We start from the raw sequence: 23,173 nt of genomic DNA on the forward strand, positions 1-23,173 counted from the left end.
GGAGAATCCCTTGAACCTGGGAGGTGGAGGTTGCAGTGAGCCAAGCTCGTGCCACTGCACTCCAGCCTGGAGACAGAGTGAGACTCCATCTCAAAAAAAATAAATTAATAAAATAAAATAAAAATAAAATAAGAACTTAGGATAATGGAAGAAGTGTTTCTGATCCCACAGAAAGGATTTAGTCCCTGCTTCCACCCCAGCCATGCTAGTATCACTTCCTATATGCATTTCTGGTGATATTGAGTGGCTTTCATTTCCAGCCAATGTTGATAATCTATCTGCCCAAGACTAAACATAGACGGGTTCTTATTCCTTATTTTTTAACACCTTTCATATTTTAACATATTAGCCAATAATTTTATAATTGAGGAAGATAACAGAAACACAACTAATTGAGAAGCTTCTCTGGGTACTTTGGGCCTCTTACAGAGTGTGGTGTTGGGTTTAGAAGTCTTACCGTATTTCACAAGACTTAGTGTAGATAGTGAATTTGAAGACAGGTCTGACCAGAATACTGTGTCCTATATATTCTAGCAGCAGAACACTTAGATAACTGTACTCATTCATTTCACAAATGTTTGAGTCATTATGAAGTGTCAGTCACCATAAAGGAAAGGAAGCAATCCAGAACTAGTCATAAATTTGAGTTGGGAGTATGGTGTCATTTATAAGGGTGGAACAGGTATGATAAGGGTGGCTTGCTAAAGAAAAGTTCTATTTGGGGCATGTTATTTTTAAGATGATTATTAGCCATGCAAATACATTTCTGGAGCTAAGAGGAGGAGTCTGAGCCATGATTTGAAGTTGGGGGTTGTTAGCCTATGTGTGTATCAGTTAGCTATTGCTCCAATGTGCTGCCTAACAAATGATCACAAAAATCCCAGAGGCAAAACATCATGTATGTATTTAGCTCACAAATCTGGGAGTTGATCTGCATTGGGTTCCACTGAGCCACTGAGCTACTCTTGCATCTGTAGTAGTGCCACAAGTGCTAAAGTTAGCAAACCCAACTACACAAGCATGTTTAAAGCCTCTGGTCATATTTTACTGGTTAACGTCCCATTGCCCAAAACAAGTCACATAGCAAAGGGCATGAATATACAAGGAGTGAGGAAATGAGGGCATTAATTTTCTAGAATGTGGTAGTGAAAGTCAAGGTACTTGGACCATGGGATGAAACCACCTTCTGAAGGAGAAAGAAAAAAGGACCGGCCAGGCGCGGTGGCTCACGCCTGTAATCCCAGCACTTAGGGAGGCCGAGGCGGGCAGATCACGAGGTCAGGAGATCGAGATCATCCTGGCTAACAAGGTGAAACCCTGTCTCTGCTAAAAATACAAAAAAAAAATTAGCCAGGCGTGGTGGCAGGCACCTGTAGTCCCAGCTACTTGAGAAGCTGAGGCAGGAGAATGACATGAACCTGGGGTGGAGCTTGCAGTGAGCTGAGATCGCGCCACTGCACTCCAGCCTGGGCGACAGAGCAGCAAGATTCCGTCTCAAAAAAAAGAAAAGAAAAAAGACCTATTGAAAGAAAGGTCACAGCCAGGCATGGTGGCTTATATCTGTAAACCTAGTATTTTGAGAGGCCAAGGTGGGCAGATCACTTGAGCCTAGCAGCTCAAGACTAGCCTGGGCAACATGGCGAAGCCCTGTCTCTACAAAAAATACCAAAAAAAAAAAAAAAAAAAAAAGCTGGGTATGGTGGCGCATGCCTGTAGTTACAGCTGTTCAGAAGGCTGAGGTAAGAGGGTCATTTGAGCCCAGGAGGTCGAGGCTGCAGTGAGCTGTGATTCTATACAGCCTTTCAGAATAGTTTTCAACTTTAATGAGACAATATAAACCTGATACAAAACATACAAGTATATTATGATAAAAGAAATCACAGGACAACCTTCTCATTAACATAGACACAGAAATACTTTTTTTAAAGTAACATTGAATCTAGCAAAAATGAAAAGGCTAATAAACCATATCCAAGTGTGGTTTATTCCAGTAATAGCTGTTGTTTTACCATATGAAAATCAAGGAATTCACCTTATTAACAGATTTAAGAATTTCTTTTCCAGACCTCTCAGGATTCACAAGGATTTCTTAAAAGACCCTGATACATGCAGAGAAGGCACTAGATAAAATCTAATGTCCATTCATGATTTTTATAAAACAATCTTGACGATCCAAGAACAAAACAGAATTCCCTTAATTTGATAAAGGTTATTTATAAAAAAACTTCTAGGTAGTGTCATACTTAATGGTGAAATATTAAACACATTTCCCTAAGTTCAGAAACAAGGCAAAGATACTCATTTTCATCATTTCTATTCGTTACTCTAAAGAAATAAGGCAAGAAAAATTAGCAAAAAATCAAGTTTAGAAATTAGGTAAGACTTTCTTTTATTGGTATTCACAGGATTATATATATAGAAAATCCAAAATAATCCACAAAGTATTGGAATAAATAATTGAATTTATAAATGTCACCAGCTATAAAGTCAATATACAAAAAGATATTGCAATTCTATGTACTAGCCAAAAGCACTGAAAAACAAATAAAAAAAATACAAAGCAACATAAACCTAGAAATAAATTAAACAAATCAAGATTTCTACAATTAAAACTATAAAACACTCTTGAGAAAAGTTAAAGACAACCTAGGTAAATGGAAAATTATACCATACTCATCAATTGGAAAACTCGATATTGTAAAGATGTCAATTATCCTTAGGTTATTTTACAAAATCAATGCAATTACAGGCATAGTACCAAAAATTCATTTGTGAAAATTAATCCTGAGATTCCAAAATTAATTTGGAAAACCTGGGGAACAGAGAAGGCAAGACAATCTTAAAGAATAAAAAAGTTGGAAGGCTTTCACTACCAGATTTCCAAAAATACTACAAAGCAACATAAATTAAGATCGTATGCTACTGATGCAAGAAAAGACAAATGAACCAAGGGGCAGAGATCGCCTAAGCAGAGAGGAAACCATGGTCTCTTTGATAAATCTATATACACACACCTTGATCCCACCTCACGCGCTACAAAAAATTATTCAAAGTAGATCACAGACCTACATTAAAAAACAATAAAGAATCTAGAAGGAAACATAGGAGAATAGATTCATTATCTTGGTCCAGGCAAATAATTCTTAAACAGGTGTCAGATCTCAAGTTGATCTTTATGCTCATTAAAGATTAAGCAGCAATCTTTTTTTTTTTTTTTTTTGACACAGAGTCTCACTCTGTTGCCCAGGCTGGAGTGCACTGGCACAATCTTGGCTACCTGCAACCTCCACCTCCCGGGTTCAAGTGATTCTCCTGCCCCAGCCTCCTGAGTAGCTGAGATTACAGGCACAGGCCACCACGCCTGGCTACTGTTTCTTGTAGAGACAGGGTTTCACCATGTTGGCTAGGCTGGTCTCAAACTCCCGACCTCAGGTGATCCGCCCGCCTCGGCCTCCCAAAGTGCTGGGATTATAGGAGTCAGCCACTGTGCCCGGCTGAGCAGCAATCTTTAGCAATCTAAACACAAGTTAACAGATGATACCTGACCTTTCTAAAATGCTCTTTAGGAACTACCTAACCCTGGCCGATTTCCCAGACTTCACAGTTCCTACTTGCTGCTAAGACCAGCATAACAGCTAACAGTATTACCACTGCTTTCAGATCCTACCTGCCCACTCCTGCCTCCTCCCCTCTGCATATGCCCCCAAATTGCTAGGACCCTATGATTCAGTCAGTGCAGACTCTAACCCAGTTTCTGGATAAGCACGGGCACGAACCCTAAACAAGTGAGAGTATTACATTCCCCAGGCCAGTGACTAGAGTACATGGGCAAGTGGCCAGTCAGAGCCAACTAGATTCAATTCTGATCATCATATTGGAACTGTTGAAAAAGACAATCACTCTTTTCTCCCTGAGACTTTAAGCTGGGAAGAAAGTAGCCAGAGTTTCTGGGGCCTGCTATGAAGAGACAACCTGCTTGGAAGAAATGCTAAGGCAGGAGGATGCACAGCCAGGACAGGGAGACAGAATTCAACTATATAACATTTTTTTAGCCCCTGAATTTAGCCATGCCTGAAGCTCATTATACCCCAGGACTTTTTAGTAATAAATTATTTAAACCAACAAATTCCCTTTAAAGAATAAAAAGACAAGACAGAGATTGGGAAACGTTATCTGTAATGTATGTATATGTAATATACATATTTTACGTATATATGTAATATATGATACATGGTTTATACGTATCTATACCTGTGTACCTAGATATAGATGTACATACATACAATAAAGGACAAGTAACCAGAAGGAAGCCCTTTACTTTTTTTTTTAAAAAAGGAACCATAAATCTGGGTGTGGTGGCTCATGCCTATAATCCTAGCACTTTGGGAGGCTGAGGTGGGCGGATCACCTGAGGTCAGGAGTCCAAGACCAACCTGTCCAACATGGTGAAACCCTGTAAAAAAAATACAAAACTTAGCCAGGTGTGGTGGCACATGCCTGTAATCCCAGCTACTCGGGAGGCTGAGACAGGAGAATCACTTGAACCCAGGAAGCAGAGATTGCAGTGAGCAAGATCACGCCACTGCACTCCAGCCTAGGTGCAAGAGTCTGTGTCAAAAAAAAAAAAAAGAAAGAAAAAGAAAAAAAAGAAAAGACACCATAAATGGGTGAAATGTTTCAACAGGTGCCCTCAAAAAAAAAAAAAAAAAATCCGAATAGCCAACAAGCACGTCGAAAAGTACTCAAATTCATAACACATCAGGTAAATGCATACTCTCTGCTGGATGACTACAATCAGAAAGTGCTGGACAAGTGTGTGAAACAACTAGAACTTTCATGCATTGTTTGGGGGATTATTGGTGGAATCAATATTTTTTGGAAACTGGAATACCTACCAAAACTAAACTTAAAGTCTACCCTATGATTCAGAAAATTCATTCCTGCGCATATAGCACTTACCAAGATAAATAAGCCCATACATCTATCAAAAGAACATTTAAAAGTCAAACTACACGTTATGTTGAGCAAAAGAAGCCAAAACACATAACTGTACATACTGTATTTTAACATTTAGATGAAAATCAAGAACAAGCACACCAAGTCAATTATAGTAAGAGTCAAAATTGTGGTTGCCTTGTGGAGTAATGAATCACTGAGAAAGAGGATGAAGGAACTTCCTAAAGTCTTGGAAATGTACTGTGTTTACCAGGACATATACATACATGAAATTTCATTAAGCTGTACATTGAAGATTGGCATACTTCATGCATGTTAGTGTATGTGTAACAAAATAAAAAGTGATTAAGGGGAAATAGAGTTACACTTTTAAAGGGAAAATAGGAGGGAAAATATCATAGTAGTAGAGTTATACTTTTAAAGGGAAAATATAATACTGTAGCTAAAGGTACCTGAAGCAATTCATCTTCTTACATTTAAAAAAAAAAAGCGATAAAATCTTTCCTGTTTAAAGGTTTGAAGTATAAATCTTCCTCCATTTAAACAGGGTGACACCCTGTGGATGCTTACCTCAATTACCAAGGGTAACTTCCCTCATTCTCCACAGCTCTTGCTTTTCTTTTTTTTTTTTTTTTTTTTTTTTGAGACATAGTCTTGCTCCGTCGCCCAGTTGGAGTGCAGTGGCGCGATCTCGGCTCACTGCAAGCTCTGCCTCCTGGGTTCACGCCACCCTCCTGCCTCAGCTTCCCGAGTAACTGGGACCACAGGCGCCCATCACCACGCCCAGCTAATTTTTTGTATTTTTAGTAGAGATGGGGTTTCACTATGTAAGTCAGGATGATCTCGATCTCCTGACCTCGTGATCCGCCCGCCTTGGCCTCCCTAAGTGCTGGAATTACAGGCGTGAGCCACCGCACCCGGCCAGCTCTTGCTTTTGAGACTTGCAAAACTATCTTTCCCCATGAATAGCGCGACATGATGCGACTGAACTGTGTAAGACAGACTGCAACACAAGCAAAATGGCAATGCCAGAGCTTGCCAGAAAATCCAAGAAGTTGTATATAGTGATAGCTGTAGAGATGCTGCCTTGGAGGACACTGAAGTCAAGCAAGCATTTAATGTTTGGTTTTTTGTTTTGTTTTGTTTTTGAGAAAGGGTCTCACTCTGTCACTCAAGTGAGAGTGCAGTGGCATGATCATAGTTAACTGCAGCCTCAAACTCCTGGGCTCAAGTGATCCTCCTGCCTCAGCCTCCTGAGTAGCTGTGACCACAGGCATGCACCATCATGCCCGGCTATAACATTCAGTTTTGAGCAAATATTGATCAATGAGTCCAACAATCCAAAAAATGAGCTGAAAACTAGAGGTCACCAGGCCTTTATACATCTCTCTTCCTGTCTGATGGCCCCACTAAACATAGCATAATGGCTTTTTCTTCCCTTATGCCTTCCAAATCTCATACAAACTCTTATATTAGACAAGTCTAACCTAGAACTGGAGAAAAAAGTGATTTTGGGAAATGTAGTTAATGTAATACAATTTTTACACTCAAAACACTGAATCCAATTCCCAGCCATGAGCAAGGACAAAGAATAAAATATGAAAATAGTATATTAAATTAATTTCTGCTGAAATTACTCACTAGACAATAAAAGCTTTAAACAGTAAAAATTGACCATCTCAGAAACTCTAACGTCTCTCTTAGGAAAAAGAATAGGAAGAAAAATATTGAGTGGGCAAGTTCTACTATCCGCCATGTAGACTAAAAACAAAGCATCAACAAAAACCAAAGTGTCAATATTATAGTGACTACCCATTTAAAGAATGATGAACATAAATTAGAAACCACTTTTTAAAAAAAGACCACTCCTGCCTATACAGAAAAATTTTTTCACATCCTCCATGGATCCAAAAGATTTTGTCATGGAAATCATATTTACATCAGAACCAAAATTAAAGCACCTCATACTAAAAGGTATGTGGCTGGAGCTGAAAAGGTAAATTTATCACCTTAAATGTTCCTATCAGAAAACACTGGTAATCAAAGAGCTAGCAGTCTACTTTAAGGATGAGGCACTGATCTTCATTTCTAGTATGAATTTTCTTATACATAATAAGCAGTGTTCATAAAGTTTTCAGTACATGATTTACAAACACAGGGTTTCTCTGAAGTGTCCTCAAATCTTCAAAATGATGAGCAACAATTTCCTACTTTCTTACATTCATAGGGTATCTCCACAGTATGAGATCTCACAAGTTGCCTAGGATCTGAAGCTTTGCAGACGTTCCCATATTCCTTACATTTATATGTTTTCTCTAGTGTGAGTTTTCACATGTCTTCGAAAGTAGGCAGGACAAACAAAGGCTTTCCCACATTCTTGACATTCATAGGGCTTCTCTCCAGTGTGGCTTCTCACATGCCTTCGAAAGGATGAGGGACAACTGAAGGCCTTTCCACATTCCAGACATTCAAAGGGTTTCTCTCCAGTGTGCATTCTTGCATGTACAGTAAGGTATGAAGAATGACGAAATGCTTTCCCGCATTCCTTACATTCATAGGGTTTTTCCCCAGTGTGCGTTCTCATGTGGATCCTAAGGGCTGAGGGATAAATAAAGGCTTTCCCACATTTCTTACATTCATAGGGTTTCTCTCCAGTGTGAGTTCTGATATGTACTGTAAGGTGGGAGGAACTAATAAAGGCTTTCCCACACTCCTTACATTCATACGGCTTCTCTCCGCTGTGAGTTCTTAGGTGTTCGGTGAGGGACGAGGAACGACTAAAGGTCTTCCCACACTCCTTACATTCATACTGTATCTTTCCAGTGTGGTCTCTCACATGTGCTCTAAAGGACGAGGGACAACTAAAGGCCTTCCCACATTCCTTACATTCATAGGGTTTCTCTCGACTTTGATTTTTCACATGTGTATTAAGGGAAGTGGGGAGGTAGAAGGCCTTTCCACATTCCAGACATTCATAGGGTTTTTCTCCAGTGTGTTTTCTTATATGGATACTTAAAGAGGAGGGACAATTGTAGGCTTTCCCACATTCCTTACATTTGTAGGGTTTCTCTCCAGTATGTGTCCTCACATGTACAGTGAGTTTTGAGGACTCGCTGAAGGCCTTCCCACACTCTTTACATTCATAAGGCTTCTCTCCAGTGTGAATTCTTATATGTATTATAAGGTGAGAGGAAGAGCTAAAGGCCTTCCCACATTCTTTACATTCATATGGCTTATCTCCACTGTGAATTCTTTTGTGTTTGGAGAGTGAGGAGGAACAACTGAAGGCCTTCCCACATTCCTTACATTCATAAGGCTTATCTCCACTGTGAATTCTTTTGTGTTCTGTGAGCGATGAGGAACAACTAAAAGCTTTCCCACATTCCTTACATTCATAGTTTGTCTTTCCGACGTGAATCTTCATATGTGCCCTGAAGAATGAGGAACAACTGAAGGCCTTGGTACATTCCTTACATTCGTAGGGCTTCTCTTCAGTGGGGGTTTTCATATGCTTCTTGAAACAAGCAAGAAAATGGAAGGCCTTCCCACATTCCTTGCACTGATAGGGTTTGCTTCCAGTATGAGACTTGATGTGATTCTTAAGGGATGAATGATCCACGGAGGCCTTTCCACACTCATGGCATTCATAGGATTTTACTTCAGTGTTTCTCTTGAGTGAATCAAGATTTGGAACTTGGCTGAAAGTCTGTCCATCTTGATTTTCTTCACAACATTCATAGATATTCTCTACCATATGATTTCTTTTAAAAATAAAAGACACATTATTAGTAAGAAATGTCTACCAATTTCAGTGAATGTGTATGTTTTCTGCCCTTCTGTCAAGTTATAAGCTGAAAGTTCTCACAGAGAGTTCTACCATAGCCAATACCGTCACCCACCCAGTTATTGACTCCTGGGATTTTTCTGATAACTGTTTACAACTGAAGTATGTGTCAAACATTCAAAATCTCTGTCTCATTTGTGGAAAAAAATTAATTCATGAAAATTCTTTCTCAAACCACAATCTTTGACCTAGGCTTGTTAATATATACATACTTCTTAAATTTCATGACTTTGAGATTCTCTCCTGAGACACTTTCTCTTTCTCACGAATGGCACTCACCTCAAATGTCTCTCATGGCTTTTGTTCTGATCATCAATACCACAGGACTCCTGGTTTTCATGTAAACTGGAGAACCAGGAATCATTCCTTTTGAATCTTACTATTTTTTGTTCATTGGATATTTTTTCTCCACAAATATCTTGTGGAGCAACTGATTCATTAGTTTTAAGTTGAGTCTCAAAACCTGAAACAGAAAAAGTGAAAGCTTCTGTGAGCAAAGGACTTTTTGCAGAGTGGCGTTTTCAGGACTTTGGCATTAATAGGCGCAAGGGTCAAAATGGTAAGCAATTAACTAAGAAATAATTCTATGAAGATTGAAACTAACATAACTAAGATAGTATTAGGAGAACAAAACAGAAATTGGATAGAATGCACATGACCAAATGCTACCTTACAAAGAGGAAATGTGGAAGGTCTTTGCCAAGAACAAGGAAAATGTGACAAGACTGATAAAAAGTCAAAATAGTCATCTGAGATATCTGTGGAAGATGAGCTTCCTCATATAAAACAAAGTTTGTTTTTGTTTTTGATTTTAAGTTGATATTTTTCCCCCAACCAAAGCAGTTTCTCCCAAGGATTCTTGCCTTCCTGGTGCTCTCCCATAAAGATGACCTGGATAAGTTCTCTCTTCACTGTCTGCAGGTCCTCCTCTTGTTCCCACTGGCAGATCAGATGGGGTGTGTGTAGCAGATACCCTGCACAAGCAGAAAGGCATATCACAAGGGAAAATAATGAAGAATCACAAACATTTCCATGAGACAGAAACAAAACTTTAGTCTTCTGATATTCTGTGAGTTTAACTGCAACATAATGTCAATTTTTTTTTGTTTTTTTTTTGAGACGGAGTCTCACGCTGTTGCCCAGGCTGGAGTGCAGTGGCGCGATCTCGGCTCACTGCAAGCTCCGCCTCCTGGGTTCACGCCATTCTCCTGCCTCAGCCTCCTGAGTAGCTGGGACTACAGGCGCCCGCCACCGCGCCCGGCTAATTTTTTGTATTTTTAGTAGAGACGGGGTTTCACTGTGGTCTCGATCTCCTGACCTTGTGATCCGCCCGCCTCGGCCTCCCAAAGTGCTGGGATTACAGGCTTGAGCCACCGCGCCCGGCCAATTTTTTTTTTTTTAAAGGAGAGGTGACAGGCCAGGCGCAGTGGCTCATGCCTGTAATCCCAGCACTTTGCGAGGCCGAGGCAGGTGGATCACAAGGCCAGGGGTTCAAGACCAGCCTGACCAACATGGTGAAACCCCATCTCTACTAAAAATACAAAATTAGCAGGGTGTGGTGGAGCACGCCTATAATCCAAGCTACTCAGGAATCTGAGGCAGGAGAACTGCTTGAACCTGGAAGGCAGAGGTTGCAGTGAGCCGAGATTGTGCCACTGTACTCTAGCCTGGGCAACAGAGCGAGACTCCATCTCAAAAAAAAAAAAAAAAAGAGAGGTGGCAGGAGGAAGCAGCCTCTGACATACAGAACTGATCTAATGTTCACACCTAAACCTCAGTATCATTCCAAGCTGGTCAGACAGTCACAACTGGGACATTTTGTTCTCCTATTGAATATAAATAATTTCACAAAATACTAATCTTGGATAAAGTTACTCTGAAATCATGATAAAATGAAACAAAACAAGGTTACCTCAAAATTTTGGCTAAAGACTTTATGCCACCCACAACATATTCAATAATGGAGTATTACTGAATAATACTGTCAGCAACCAGCAATACTATTCACTTTCTGTCAGCAACCAATCTAAAATGACTGCCCTGTGTCACTAGGCTGAACAACGTCCCCCCAAAATTTATGTTCAAATTGATCAATGGAAAAGAACAGTGGATTCAGAAACAGAGCCACACCGATACAGTCAGCTTACCTTGACAAAATAGCAAAGGCAATACAATGGAGAAAAGATAGTACTGGAACAACTGGACATCCCCAAGCAAAAAAATAAATCTAGACACGGGCCTTAGATTCTTCACAAAAGTTAACGCAAAATGGGTCACAGACCTCACTGTAAAATGCAAAGCTAGAAAACTCCTAGAAGATAACAGGAGAAAAATCTAGATGACTTTCTGTTTGGCAATGACATTTTTAATTTTTTTTAAGAGACAGGGTCTCACTTTATCACCCAGGCTATAGTAGTGGTGTGATCAAAGCTCACTGCAGCCTCAAACTCCTGGACTCAAGTGAGCCTCCAGCCTCCACCTCCCAAGTAACTGGGACTACCAGCGTGTGCCACCACACCCTGGCAATATTTTAGATATAATGCTAAAGCATGATCCATAAAACAAAGAATCAATAACTGAACTTCATGAACATTAAAAATTTCTGCCCTCCGAAAGACAATGTCAAGAGAATGGAAAGATAAGCCACAGCCTGGGAGAAAATATTTGCAAAAAATATATCTGAGAAGGAACTGTTATCAAAAATATATGAAGAGAGTATCAAATTTCATACAGAAAAAAATATATATATTCAGATAACTTAAAACTCAACGTTTTAAAAAAAAAAGACAAAAAAAATGAGCCAAAGACCTTTACAGACACCTCACCAAAGAACATATACAGATGGCAAATAAGCATACAAAAAGATGCTCAACATCATAAGTCATCAGGGAAATGCAAATTAAAACAAGGCGCCACTACACACCTATTAGAATGGCCAAAATCCTGAACATTCAACAAATGCTGGTGAGGATGAGGAGCAACAGGAACTCTCATTCATTGCCGGTTGGAATGCAAGATGGTATAGCCACTTTGGAAGACAGTTTGGCAGTTTCTTATAAAATTAAACGTCCTCTTACCATAAAATCCAGCAACTGAATTGCACTCCTTTTACCCAAAGGAGTTGAAAACTTATGTCCACATAAAAACCTGCACACCAATGTTCACAGTAGCTTAATTTATAACTACCAAAACGTGTAAGCAACCAAGAAGTCCTTCAGTAGGTCAATGGATAAACGGTGGTACATCCAGACAATAGAGTATTAGCAGTACAAAGAAATGAGCTCTCAAGCCATGAAAAGACATGGAGGAATCTTAAATGTATATTGCTAAGTGAAAGAAGCCAATCTGAAAAGGCTACATACTGCATGATTCCAACTCTATGACATTTTGCAGAAGGCAACAACATTACGGAGACGGTAAGATCAGTGGTTGCCAAGATTTAAGAGGGAGGGAAGGAGGGATGAATTGATAGAGCACAGAGGATTTTTACAGCAGTGAAACTATTCTGTATGATATTATAATGGTGGACACATGTCATTATATATTCTTCCAAACCCACAGAATGTACAATACCAAGAGTGAACCCTAATGTAAATGATGGACTCTGGGCAATGATGATGTATCAATGTAGCTTCATCAGTTATAACAAATGTACCACTCTGGTGGCAGATATTGTTATTAGAGGAGGCTATGCATGTGGGGGGCCAGAGGTTATATGGGAAATCTCTGTACCTTCCACTCAATTCAGCTGTGAACCTAAAACTGCTCTAAAACTAATAATAAAGCCTGCTTGAAAAAAAAAGAAAACAGAGAAGTCCACTCAGAACCTCAGAATGTTGCCTTATTTAGAAATAGGGTCTTTACAGATATATTCAAGTTAAGACATGGTTAAACTGGATTAGGATGGGTCCTAAATCCAATGATTGGTGTCCTTATAAGGAGAAAGAGACTTAGAAATCTAAGTCTCTTCCTTAGACTTAGGGAAGAAGATGAAGGCAGAGAATGGAATGATGCATCTATAAGTCAAGGAATGCCAATGATTGCAGCAATCACCAGAAGCCAGGAAGAGAAAAGGGAATCTTTCCCCCAGAGCCTTCAGAGAGAACATGGCCCTGCTGATCCCTTGATTTCAGAAACCCAGCCTCCGGAAATGCTGTGAAGGAACAAATTTCCATTGTTTTTAGCCACCAGTGTGTGATACTCTGTTACAGAAGGTCTAGGAAACTAATACAGCCTGCTTCCACAGACCCACCCCCAAATCACTCAACTGAAGCACAAATCCTATAATAGGTCTTTTCTAACACCCTCTTACTAGGACATGTAAGAGACATGTATTCTTGCTTGCTGCACTGCAAAATAAACCCAACTTGTTTAACTATAGGTGTGTTCTGGTAGTCTTTGGGTAAAGAACATAGATAGCAGTAAAATCCTCAAAATGCCCAAACTGCAAACCTCCTCCCTGTGTCCTATAGTGATTGCTGAGGTTTATATCCACACTTTCGATACTTAATAAACCTCAAGGCTTTCAACCACAAAAAAAAGCATCAGTTCAATATACAGATGTTTCTTTCTCTTTTTTTTTTTTTTTTTTTTTGAGATGGAGTTTCACTGTTGTTGCCCAGGCTGGAGTGCAATGGTGTGATCTTGGCTCACCGCAACCTCCGCCTCCTGGGTTCAAGCGATTTTCCTCCCTGAGCCTCCCAAGTAGCTGGAATTACAGGCATGTGCCACCACGCCTGGCTAATTTTGTATTCTTAGTAGAGATGGGGTTTCTCCATGTTGCTTAGGCTGGTCTCGAACTCCCGACCTCAGGTGATCTGCCCACCTCGACCTCCCAAAGTGCTGGGATTACAGGCATGAGCCACCGCGCCCAGCCCAGGTGTTTATTTTCATAGGTAAGCCACTAGACTGTAAGTTCCTTGGGGTCAGTGACCATATCTGTCTTATTTATCAATGTCTTCCCATTCCTCAGCCCAAATTCTAGAATAAAGTCAATTTAGTGAGATAAAATAACTTTCTAAACAACTATATGAAAGAATCTTGCCATTCTTACCTAGTGAGGCCAGGTTCTGGAAGTTTTCCAGCATCACCTCTCTGTAGAGGTTCCTCTGAGCAAGATCCAGCAAAGCCCATTCTTCCTGGGTAAAGTCCACAGCCACATCCTCAAAGACCACTGAGTCCTAAAACATACCACAAATTCTATTCAGAAGGGTACAATTCCTCCAATGTGTACAAGAGGACAGATGAGGCTGACAACATTGAGGAAATGAGAGTCATTTCATAGGAAGTTCAGAAGATCCCAGCATCTACTCTAGGACTCAGTCAACAAATCTCTCTTTCGATCTATACATAATTCATCACTGATCAAATCCTGGCTTGTAGATTTAACACTTCTAAAATACTAAATTGCCAGGCAAATTGGGTGAAGCCTATAATCCCAGCACTTTGGGGGGCCAAAGCAGGAGGACTACTTGAGCCCAGGAGTTCCAAGACCAGCCTAGGCAACAGAACATGGTGAGAATCAGTCTCTACCAAAATTTTTTTTAAAACAGCTGGGCGTGGTGGCGTGTGCCTATGGTGGCAGCTACTCTGGAGGCTGAGGTGGGTGGGAGGATTGCTTGAGCCGCGAGGTTGAGGCTGCAATGAGCATGACCATGCCACTGCACTCTAGCCTGGACAAAAACCAAAAAAAAAAAAAAAAAAACCCACTAAATTTATCTCCCCACAATTTGATGCCAATGAGCTAGGAAAAAACAAAGTGTTTCTCCCACCCTTTTACATAGTCACTCAATACTGTACAGAACACCTCTGACACCAGATGTGTAGGGGATATTTTCCACACACACCAAGCAATTCCCCAGTGGACACCAGCTGGGTATCTTACCATTTGCTTCTGATACTATCTACCTGGAGATTCCACAGGTTGGAGATTCCACACGAGGTCCCACTAAACTGCCTCCCACTTCAGATGCCAATCCCAAGTTAAAAGGCTGTCAATTTTACTTCTGACTGGCTAAAATCAGGGCTCCTACTGCCCTCTCCTTGAGTTTGATTAATACGCTGGAACAACTCACAGAACTCAGGGAAACATGTTTATTGGTTTATCACCAAGGACATTACAAAGTACACAGATAAAACAGCCAGATGAAAAGATGGACAGGCCAAGGTATGGTGGGAAGTGGCGCAGAGATTCCATGCCCTCTCCTGGCATGCCACCCTCCAGGAACCACCACACATCCAGCTATCCACGAGCTCCTCAAGCCAGTCCTTTGGGTTTTTAAGGAGGCTCCATCATAGGCATGGCTGACTTAAGTCCCAATCCTCTGATCTTGCCTGCGTCTTTCTGAACCAGCCCCCATTCTGAGGCTCTCTAGGGGCTTCCAGACCCCAGCCATCTCATGAGCACACAAAAGACCCTCTTATTGCTCTAGAGATTACAAGGGTTTTTAGGAACTCTGTGCTAGGAAACAGAATGAAAACCAAATTGTTTTCTTTTTTTTTTTTTTGAGACAGAGTCTCACTGTCGCCCAGGCTGGAGTACAGTGGCACCATCTCAGCTTATTACAACCTCCACCTCCCTGGTTCAAGCAGTTCCCCTGCCTCAGCCTCCCAAGTAGTGGGGATTACAGGCACATGCCACCATGCCCAGCGATTTTTTTTTTTTTTTTTTTTGGTATTTTCAGTAGAGACAGGGTTTCACCATGTTGGCCAGACTGGTCTCGAACTTCCGACTTCAGGCAATCCGCCTACCTCAGCCTCCCAAAGTGCTGAGATTACAGGTGTGAGCCACTGTGCCCAGCCCCAAATATGTATTTCACAATATCATAGATGGTGACCAATGCCAGTCTTACGATGGCCTAGAAAAGTCCAGAGCATATTGAAGAAATGAGAGAAATGCTCTGGAAATGAAATACTTTCCACATTGACATCATCAATTCCTTACTACAGAAATAACTTCACCTGTTACTTTGTTCCCACCATAGCAATCACTACAACATTAAACACAGGGTCAAATCTAGATGGGGTTTTAATGAATAAAAATACACTGAGAGAATAGAAGCTTTTCATTTTTTCCCCCTCTCACAAACCTGAGAGGCCCAGGAGCCTGCACAAGCACAACTTTGAAGTGAGGCCCACAGCTGGTCATACTTCCTTGTATTCTAGGCCAGTAGTCAACAAACTATGGCACATGGACTATATCCAAGCTGCCACTTGAATGCATAAATAAAGTTTTATTGGAACACAATAAAACATGTGTTTACTGTCTATGGCTGCTTTTGCACTAAAATGGCAAAGCTGAATTGCAATAGAAACACTATGGCCAGTCAGACACAGCGGCTCACGCCTGTAATCCCAACACTTTGGGAGGCCGAGCTGGGCAGATCACAAGGTCAGGAGATCAAGACCATTCTGGCCAACATGGTGAAACCCCATCTCTACTAAAAATACAAAGTTAGCCAGGAGTGGTGGCACATGGCTGTAGTTGCAGCTACTGGGGAGGCTGAGGCAGGAGAATCGGTTGAACCAGGGAGTTGGAGGCTACAGTGAGCCGAGATGGTGTCACTGCACTCCTGCCCGGTGACAGAGCAAGACTCTGTCTTGAAAAAAAAAGAAACACTATGGCCTTCAGTGCCTAAAATATTATGTGATCCAATATAGAAACAGAATGCTGACTTGTGCTCTAAAACACTGAGGGAGACCCGGTGCAATGGAAATATTCTTTTGGACAATTATTCCCTTTTACTTACCTGTATGCTATTTTTCTGTAATTCAACAGTTGTTCTTTCTTCCTCCATGTCCCCTTCATGAAGAAAAGCAGGATATTGAGAAGTTAAAAGTAAAGAAGATAACATGAGAAGCCAGACTTCCCCAAAATTCCCACACTCATGAGCCTAGATGTTGCAGCCCATCAATTATAAGTAACAACTCCCCTCAACACACACACAGACACACACACACACGCAAATATACGCTGCTCTTGTGGGAAAGTAGAACAACCTCACGTCCCCCTAGAGATAGAAAACAGTGCTCTGGTTCTTGCTGATCATAAAGAAGAGGTTAAGAGTGCTATTTTGTAAGTTAACTGAAGACTAGAAAAGTCTGGTTGTATATTTGCCCATGATAACAAAAAGTATAAAATGTATCCAGGAATATCTTCCACAACAAGAATAAACACTCCCTGTCTCAAATTCAAGAAAGCACTGATTTATACGCCAGGCTTCTGGGAGTTCCACTCCCAATATTTCTTACTTCTGCACCACTTGGCGGGCTAACAGGCTTTGCTGCTCAGCCCTAGACCACTACCCCTGCCCCATGAGCTGCAGGGTCCCCAAAACCTGAGAAAGAGCGTCAGCTTTTTTTTTTTTTTTTTTTTTTTTTTTGAGACAGAGTCTCCCTCTTTCACCCAGGCTGGAGTGCAGTGGTACGATCACGGCTCACAGCTCACTGCAAACTCCGCCTCCCAGGTTCACGTCATTCTCCTGCCTCGGCCTCCCGAGTAGCTGGGACTACAGGCGCCCGCCACCTCGCCCGGCTAGTTTTTTGTGTGTTTTTAGTAGAGACGGGGTTTCACTGTGTTAGCCAGGATGGTCTTGATCTCCTGACCTCGTGATCCGCCCGTCTTGGCCTCCCAAAGTGTTGGGATCACAGGCGTGAGCCACCGCGCCTGCCCGAGCATCAGCCTATTGAATTCCATATGCAGGAGGTAGAGAAGGCCGCTATGTTGTGACAAACATGCTAAATTTGCCTGCACAGTACAGGAGTAGCAGAGTAAGACTACTTGGCCAAGCGCAGTGGCTCATGCCTGTGATCCCAGCACTTTGGGAGGCCGAGGTGGGTGGATCACAAGGTCAGGAGTTCACGACCAGCCTGACCAACATGTATTTACTAAAAATTCAAAAATTAACCTGGCATGGTGACGCGCGACTGTAATCTCAGCTACTCAGGAGGCTGAGGCAGGAGAATCGCTTGAACCCGGAAGGCGGAGGTTGCAGCCAGCTGAGATCACGCCACTGCACTCCAGCCTGGGTGACAGGGGGAGACTCCATCTCAAAAAAACAAACACAAAAATACTTAACCTGTGTCAGACCTGATGTGGTATCTGCAGGGCTGTTTCACAAATTTCAAACAAGGAAATATTAACAGTTACCTCCACTGCAATGGAACAAGTAGCATTTTTAAAAGCCAATAAAAAAAACTGTAACATTCTTCACTGTATTAGTAACAATATATGCCAGCTGGGCAACCCTGATGTGAGAATGACTTTGCAAAGAAATGGCCACATTTTAGACTATTTCTCACAGAAGCTCTGCAATTCAAATATTATTATAACCAGTTTAGAATTATCTTAGAAAGACTCAATTAACCACATGTTCAATATTAACCCATTAGACAGCTGCTGAGGCAGGGTATGAATGCAGGCCTATTTGTCTTCAAAACCCAAACACCCCGTGAGTACATTTCTGAACACATACCTTAAATTTTAATTGTTATTAAGCCCCTTATTCTACCAGGATTTAGCCTAGAACTCTATTGGGCACCAGGGAGAGTGGACAAATGAAGCATTCTAATCAAATATGCTGGGTGTGGTAGCTCTTGCTTGTAATTCCAGCACTTTGGGAGGCAAAAGTGGGGGGATCACATGAGGTCAGGAGTTCGAGACCAGCCTGGCCAAAATGGCAAAACTCCATCTCTACTAAAACTACAAAAATAAGCCGAGCATGGTGGTACACAGCTGTAGTCCCAGCTACTTGGGAGGCTGAGGCAGGAGAATTGTGTGAACTCAGGAGGCGGAGGTTGCAGTGAGCCAAGATCACACCACTACACTCCAGCCTGGGCGACAGAGACAGACTCTGTCTCAAAATAAATAAATAAATAATCAAATATGCTATCTTTGAGCTCCTTCTCCTAAGGCCTATGTTTTGGACAACGACGCTTCCCTTATAGCCCTTACCTCCTTCATTTCATATTTATTTAGGTAACATTTATCCTGACCCTACTAACCCTACTACATGAAGTCACCAGGAATAAGGCATAGGAAAAAAAAAAAAGAAAAAGAAAAAGAAAAATCCTGAAGTAAATGAATGTTATAATATTTTGGAGTAAGACACTAAGTAAACAAAATACATCAGGTAAAGATACATGCTATACAAAAAAATGTAGCACATTATAGGGATAAGGAGACACATAACATATTTATCTTCAGCAAGTCAGGACAGGTAATGTGGCAGGGTAGAAGCAGAAAATTAAAATAACTGTTTCAGATAATGCTGGAATTTCAGAGGGTTTAGTATGTCTACTATATATTTATAAGCATTATCAGCTCCCAGAGGAAAAAAAATCAGTATTGACCAGGCACAGTGGCTCATGCCTGTAACCCCAGCACTTCGGGAGGCCAAGGCAGGTGGATCACAAGGTCAGGAGTTCAAGACCAGCCTGGCCAAGATGGTGAAACCCATCTCTACTAAAAATACAAAAAAATTAGCCGGGCATGGTGGCAGGTGCCTGTAATCCCCACTACTTGGGAGGCTGAGGCAGAGAATTGTTTGAACCCAGGAGGCCGAGGTTGTAGTGAGCCAAGATCGCGCCACCGCACTCCAGCCCGGGGGACGGAGCGAGACTCTGTCTCAAAAAAAAAAAAAAAAAATGGTATTAATAGGCTAGACTATTGATATATGAGGCTGAATAAAGACTAGCATAAAAGTTTAGAAAGAAAATAGAAAATAATATTTTTTAAAACATAGTAAACAGAATCAGAAAAGCTAAAAAAAAGCATCCGTTGCAAAAAGAAAAACTAATGAAACTGACAAATTCAGCTTTTAAAAAAAATTTTTTTATTTAATTTATTGTTTAAGACAGACTCTCTTTATGTTCCCAGGTTGATCTTATTTCCTAGGCTCTGGCGATCCACCTGCCTTAGCCTCCCACCAGCTGGGACTACAGATGTGCACCACCATAGCCAGCAACAAACTCAGCAATTTTAAGAGCAACAGGGCTTAAAGAACAACAACAAAAATTATGAACAAGAATGAATCATAATTACAGCTATCATAAGGAGAATATAGAAAAAATTTAAGGAATAAATATGAAGATGCACAGGAAATCAATACATTTCTAGAAAGTAGTACAACTTTCCAGCAATGATCTAAAACCTGATTACATCCACTAATCAAAGAAAAAAAAATCAGCGGTTTAAAACATGGTCAGGCTGGGTGCAGTGGCTCATGCCTGTAATTTCAGCACTTTGGGAGGCAGAGAGCCCATGAGTTCAAGACCTGCCCAGGCAACACGGCGAGACTTCTATTTTCTAAAAAGAAATAGGAATAAAGAAAGGAAAAAAAAAAAAAACTACAAACACCTACAGCAAACATCCTATTTAATGGTGAAATGAGAGAATAATTCCTTCGGGAATCAGAAACAAGACAAGGATGTAAATTATATGCTAATTCTGTCGGACACTGTACTGGAGGTCCTGGCAAGTGCAGTAAAGAAATGAAAAGAAATGGAAACTGCAAGGAATAAAAAGGGAAAAGATTGAAACTGACAGATGACCAAATTTTCTGTGTGAAATGTAACCAATCTATAAATAAATGATTCAGATGCATCATTAATGACATAAAGCATCAGTTCACTTTTACCTGAATATAATGTATCAAACTGATGTCCACAGGCAGAGTATAAAATCCAGAGACCAAATACTATCTTTTCTTTTGAGACAGGGTCTCACTCTGTTGCCCATGCTGGAGTGCAGTGATGCGATCTCAGCTCACTGCGACCTCTGCCTCCCGAGTGGCTGGGAACACAGGAGCGCACCTTTTATTTTACTGGTTTTTTTGTTTGTTTGTTGGTTGGTTTTTTTGTAGAGACGGGATCTTGCTATGTTGCCCAGGTTGGCCTCAAACTCCTGGGCTCAAGCGATCCGCCCGCCTCGGCCGCCCAAAGGGCTGGGATTACAGGCGTGAACCACCGCGCCTGGCACAAACACTATCTCATGCATAAAGAGGGCACAGGAGGGGACCGAGCCGAGGCAAATATCACCCCGTGCTCACCCGACTCGCCGCGATCCACAGATCAGCTCACAGAGAACGAGGCTGAGGCGCTTGTCCTTGAGACCCGAATGGCAGAGATGCTCTTCCTTTCTGGAAAGAGAGCAAAGGATGCTTTCGGAGGCTGATGAACTACGACATTCGTTCTCCAACTCTCGCCTGCATCAGAATCACTCCGATTTCTGGACCCAGACCAGAGTTCCCGATTCAGTGAGTTTGGGACCAGCCGCGGCCGCAGGGGCAGCTGACCCGGGCTCTCCGAGGAGGTGCCGCAGCGGCGGGAGGCCCGGGGCGCGGGGTCCGGGCAGGGAGTGACGGGGAGGCAGCCCTTAGACCGCCGATCTTCAAGCCGAGCCCTCAGTCTCCAGCGAACCAGACCCGGTGCAGGCGGGGCGGGGCAGGGCAAGACAGGAAGCCGACGGAGGCAAAAATGTTCTTCAGACGCTGGCGGAGTGGCAGGGTGACATGGCTGCCGACTCGCGCATGCGCAGAAGCGCACTTAGCCTTCCTGTTTCGGCGCTGCAAACGGTGTATGGGGCGGGGCCCGGGAGGCGGGACTTGAGGTGAAGGGGGTGGAGCGGGGAGGAGCAGGGTGCGAAGGAGCGCGAAGGCTGGTTCCAGCCGCAAGTGGATGAGAAATCCTAGTTTCTTCATGATTGGGAGTAAACAGAGAAGAAATAGAACCCTGGACTGGACTTGGATGACTCGGCCTGACGGGCCGAGCTGGGGCTAGACCGGACCTAGGGGCGTGGCTTTTTAAATACTCCAAGGGGCGGGGCTAAGGGTGGAACCACATTGGGAGGGGGCCTTGGTTGAAATTCCTAGTGGGTGGAGACGAGGGCTAGGGGCGGGGCGGGGCTTAAGTGACTAGGCCTAGGAATGGGGCTAAGGCTAGGGCTTCCCATTCAGGTCCCTCAGTCACCACGGATACAGGATGCTCATCAATCGGGTTTATACCTATCCTCCACGTTGCTACAGCCCTGTACACAGGACACATTAATTTGCAACTCTAATATGACACAGACTGTCCTTTCCATTCATTCAGTCCTTTTGGGCCTTTCAGTTTTCCCTTTCATTGTTGTGTTGATAACTTCTCCTATAGAGGGAAGTCATTGATAATTATTTAAATACAACCTTTTACCTGGAAACCTGCTGAATTCTGATAGCTGTCAGTTTATTATTTGGAACATCAAATATAAATATTTTCTATGCTTATTTTCATTGTTTTAATATGTATAACTCATTTCTTTTTCTTTTTGTGAGGCAATGTCTCAATCTATCGCCCAGTCTGGAGTGCAGTGGCGCGACTATGGCTCATTGCAGCCTTGACTTCCCCAGCTCAAGTGATTGTCCCATCTCAGCCTCCCAAGCAGCTGGGACTATAGACGCATACCACCCCACCCAGCTATTTTTTATTTATTTATTTATTTATTTATTTTATTTTATTTTATTTTACTTTTTGAGACGGAGTCTCGCTCTGTCGCCCAGGCTGGAGTGCAGTGGCTGGATCTCAGCTCACTGCAAGCTCCGCCTCCCGGGTGTACGCCATTCTCCTGCCTCAGCCTCCCGAGTAGCTGGGACTACATTAGCTGGGACTACAGGCGCCTGCCACCTCGCCCGGCTAGTTTTTTGTATTTTTTAGTAGAGCTGGGGTTTCACCCTGTTAGCCAGGATGGTCTTGATCTCCTGACCTCGTGATCCGCCCGTCTCGGCCTCCCAAAGTGCTGGGATTACAGGCTTGAGCCACTGCGCCCGGCCTTATTTATTTTTTTTGAGACAGAGTCTCTCTCTGTTGCCCAGGCTGGAGTGCAGTGGCGCGATCTCAACTCACTGCAACCTTCGCTTTCTGGGTTCAGACGATCCTCCTGCCTCAGCCTCCCAAGTAGCTGGGATTACAGGCATGCGCCATGACGCCAGGCTAATTTTGTATTTTTAGTAGAGACGGAGTTTCTCCATGTTGGCCAGGCTGGTCTCGAACTCCCGACCTCAGGTGATCCACCCGCCTTGGCCTCCCAAAATGCTGGAATTACAGGTGTGAACCACCGTGCCCGGCCCATAGCAGTGTTGTTAACATCACGTAACCACTACCATGATGAAAGTAAACAGTTATTCTCATTCCTCTAAAAAACTCTGTAGTGCTGCCTCTTTTTAGTCAAACTTTTCCCTCATCATGAATTCCTGCAATATTTCTTAGTTTATTTTTCCAAAAATGTCTTACGCAGTATGTAGCATTCTGCTTTTCACAGAGCACAACGCATTTCAGATTAGTCATGTCATATTCTTGACTCACAGTTAAGAATGTCTATTGTTTGTTCTTTTCTGTTGCTGC

At 42.2% G+C, this 23,173-nt stretch overlaps 1 protein-coding gene and 1 long non-coding RNA gene across 3 annotated transcripts in view; one reads left to right on the forward strand and one right to left on the reverse strand.

The window, feature by feature from the left end:
- LOC112428595 (uncharacterized) overlaps window positions 1–19,810 on the forward strand; it is a 92,907-nt gene extending 73,097 nt beyond the window's left edge. For both annotated transcript variants that reach the window (XR_011617830.1, XR_011617831.1), the window contains exon 5: window positions 19,677–19,810. This is a non-coding gene — a long non-coding RNA (uncharacterized lncRNA). The remainder of the gene's footprint in view (window positions 1–19,676) is intronic.
- Window positions 5,571–21,340, reverse strand: LOC105480728 (zinc finger protein 699). The gene is made up of 6 exons (XM_011739901.3): window positions 20,848–21,340; window positions 16,549–16,601; window positions 13,854–13,980; window positions 9,664–9,774; window positions 9,080–9,263; window positions 5,571–8,717 (listed from the first exon to the last, which is right to left on the reverse strand). The coding sequence occupies exons 2-6, from the start codon at window positions 16,594–16,596 to the stop codon at window positions 7,259–7,261; spliced, it is 1,929 nt and encodes a 642-aa protein (XP_011738203.1). The 5' UTR covers window positions 16,597–16,601; window positions 20,848–21,340; the 3' UTR covers window positions 5,571–7,258.
- Between the last annotated feature and the right edge of the window lie 1,833 nt (window positions 21,341–23,173).

Source organism: Macaca nemestrina, chromosome 20 (assembly GCF_043159975.1).
Source record: "Macaca nemestrina isolate mMacNem1 chromosome 20, mMacNem.hap1, whole genome shotgun sequence".
Taxonomy (NCBI): domain Eukaryota; kingdom Metazoa; phylum Chordata; class Mammalia; order Primates; family Cercopithecidae; genus Macaca; species Macaca nemestrina.

What these genes read in the sequence shown, in the direction of transcription:
- LOC105480728 (XM_011739901.3), bottom strand. Translation starts at nt 16,596, where the DNA reads ATGGAGGAAGAAAGAACAACTGTTGAATTACAGAAAAATAGCATACAG. An exon ending in TACAGAAAAATAGCATACAG is followed by an intron (nt 13,981 to 16,548) that starts GTAAGTAAAAGG and finishes GGTATGTTTTAG; the next exon opens with GACTCAGTGGTCTTTGAGGA. An exon ending in AGCCATGAGAGACATTTGAG is followed by an intron (nt 8,718 to 9,079) that starts GTGAGTGCCATT and finishes TATTTTTAAAAG; the next exon opens with AAATCATATGGTAGAGAATA.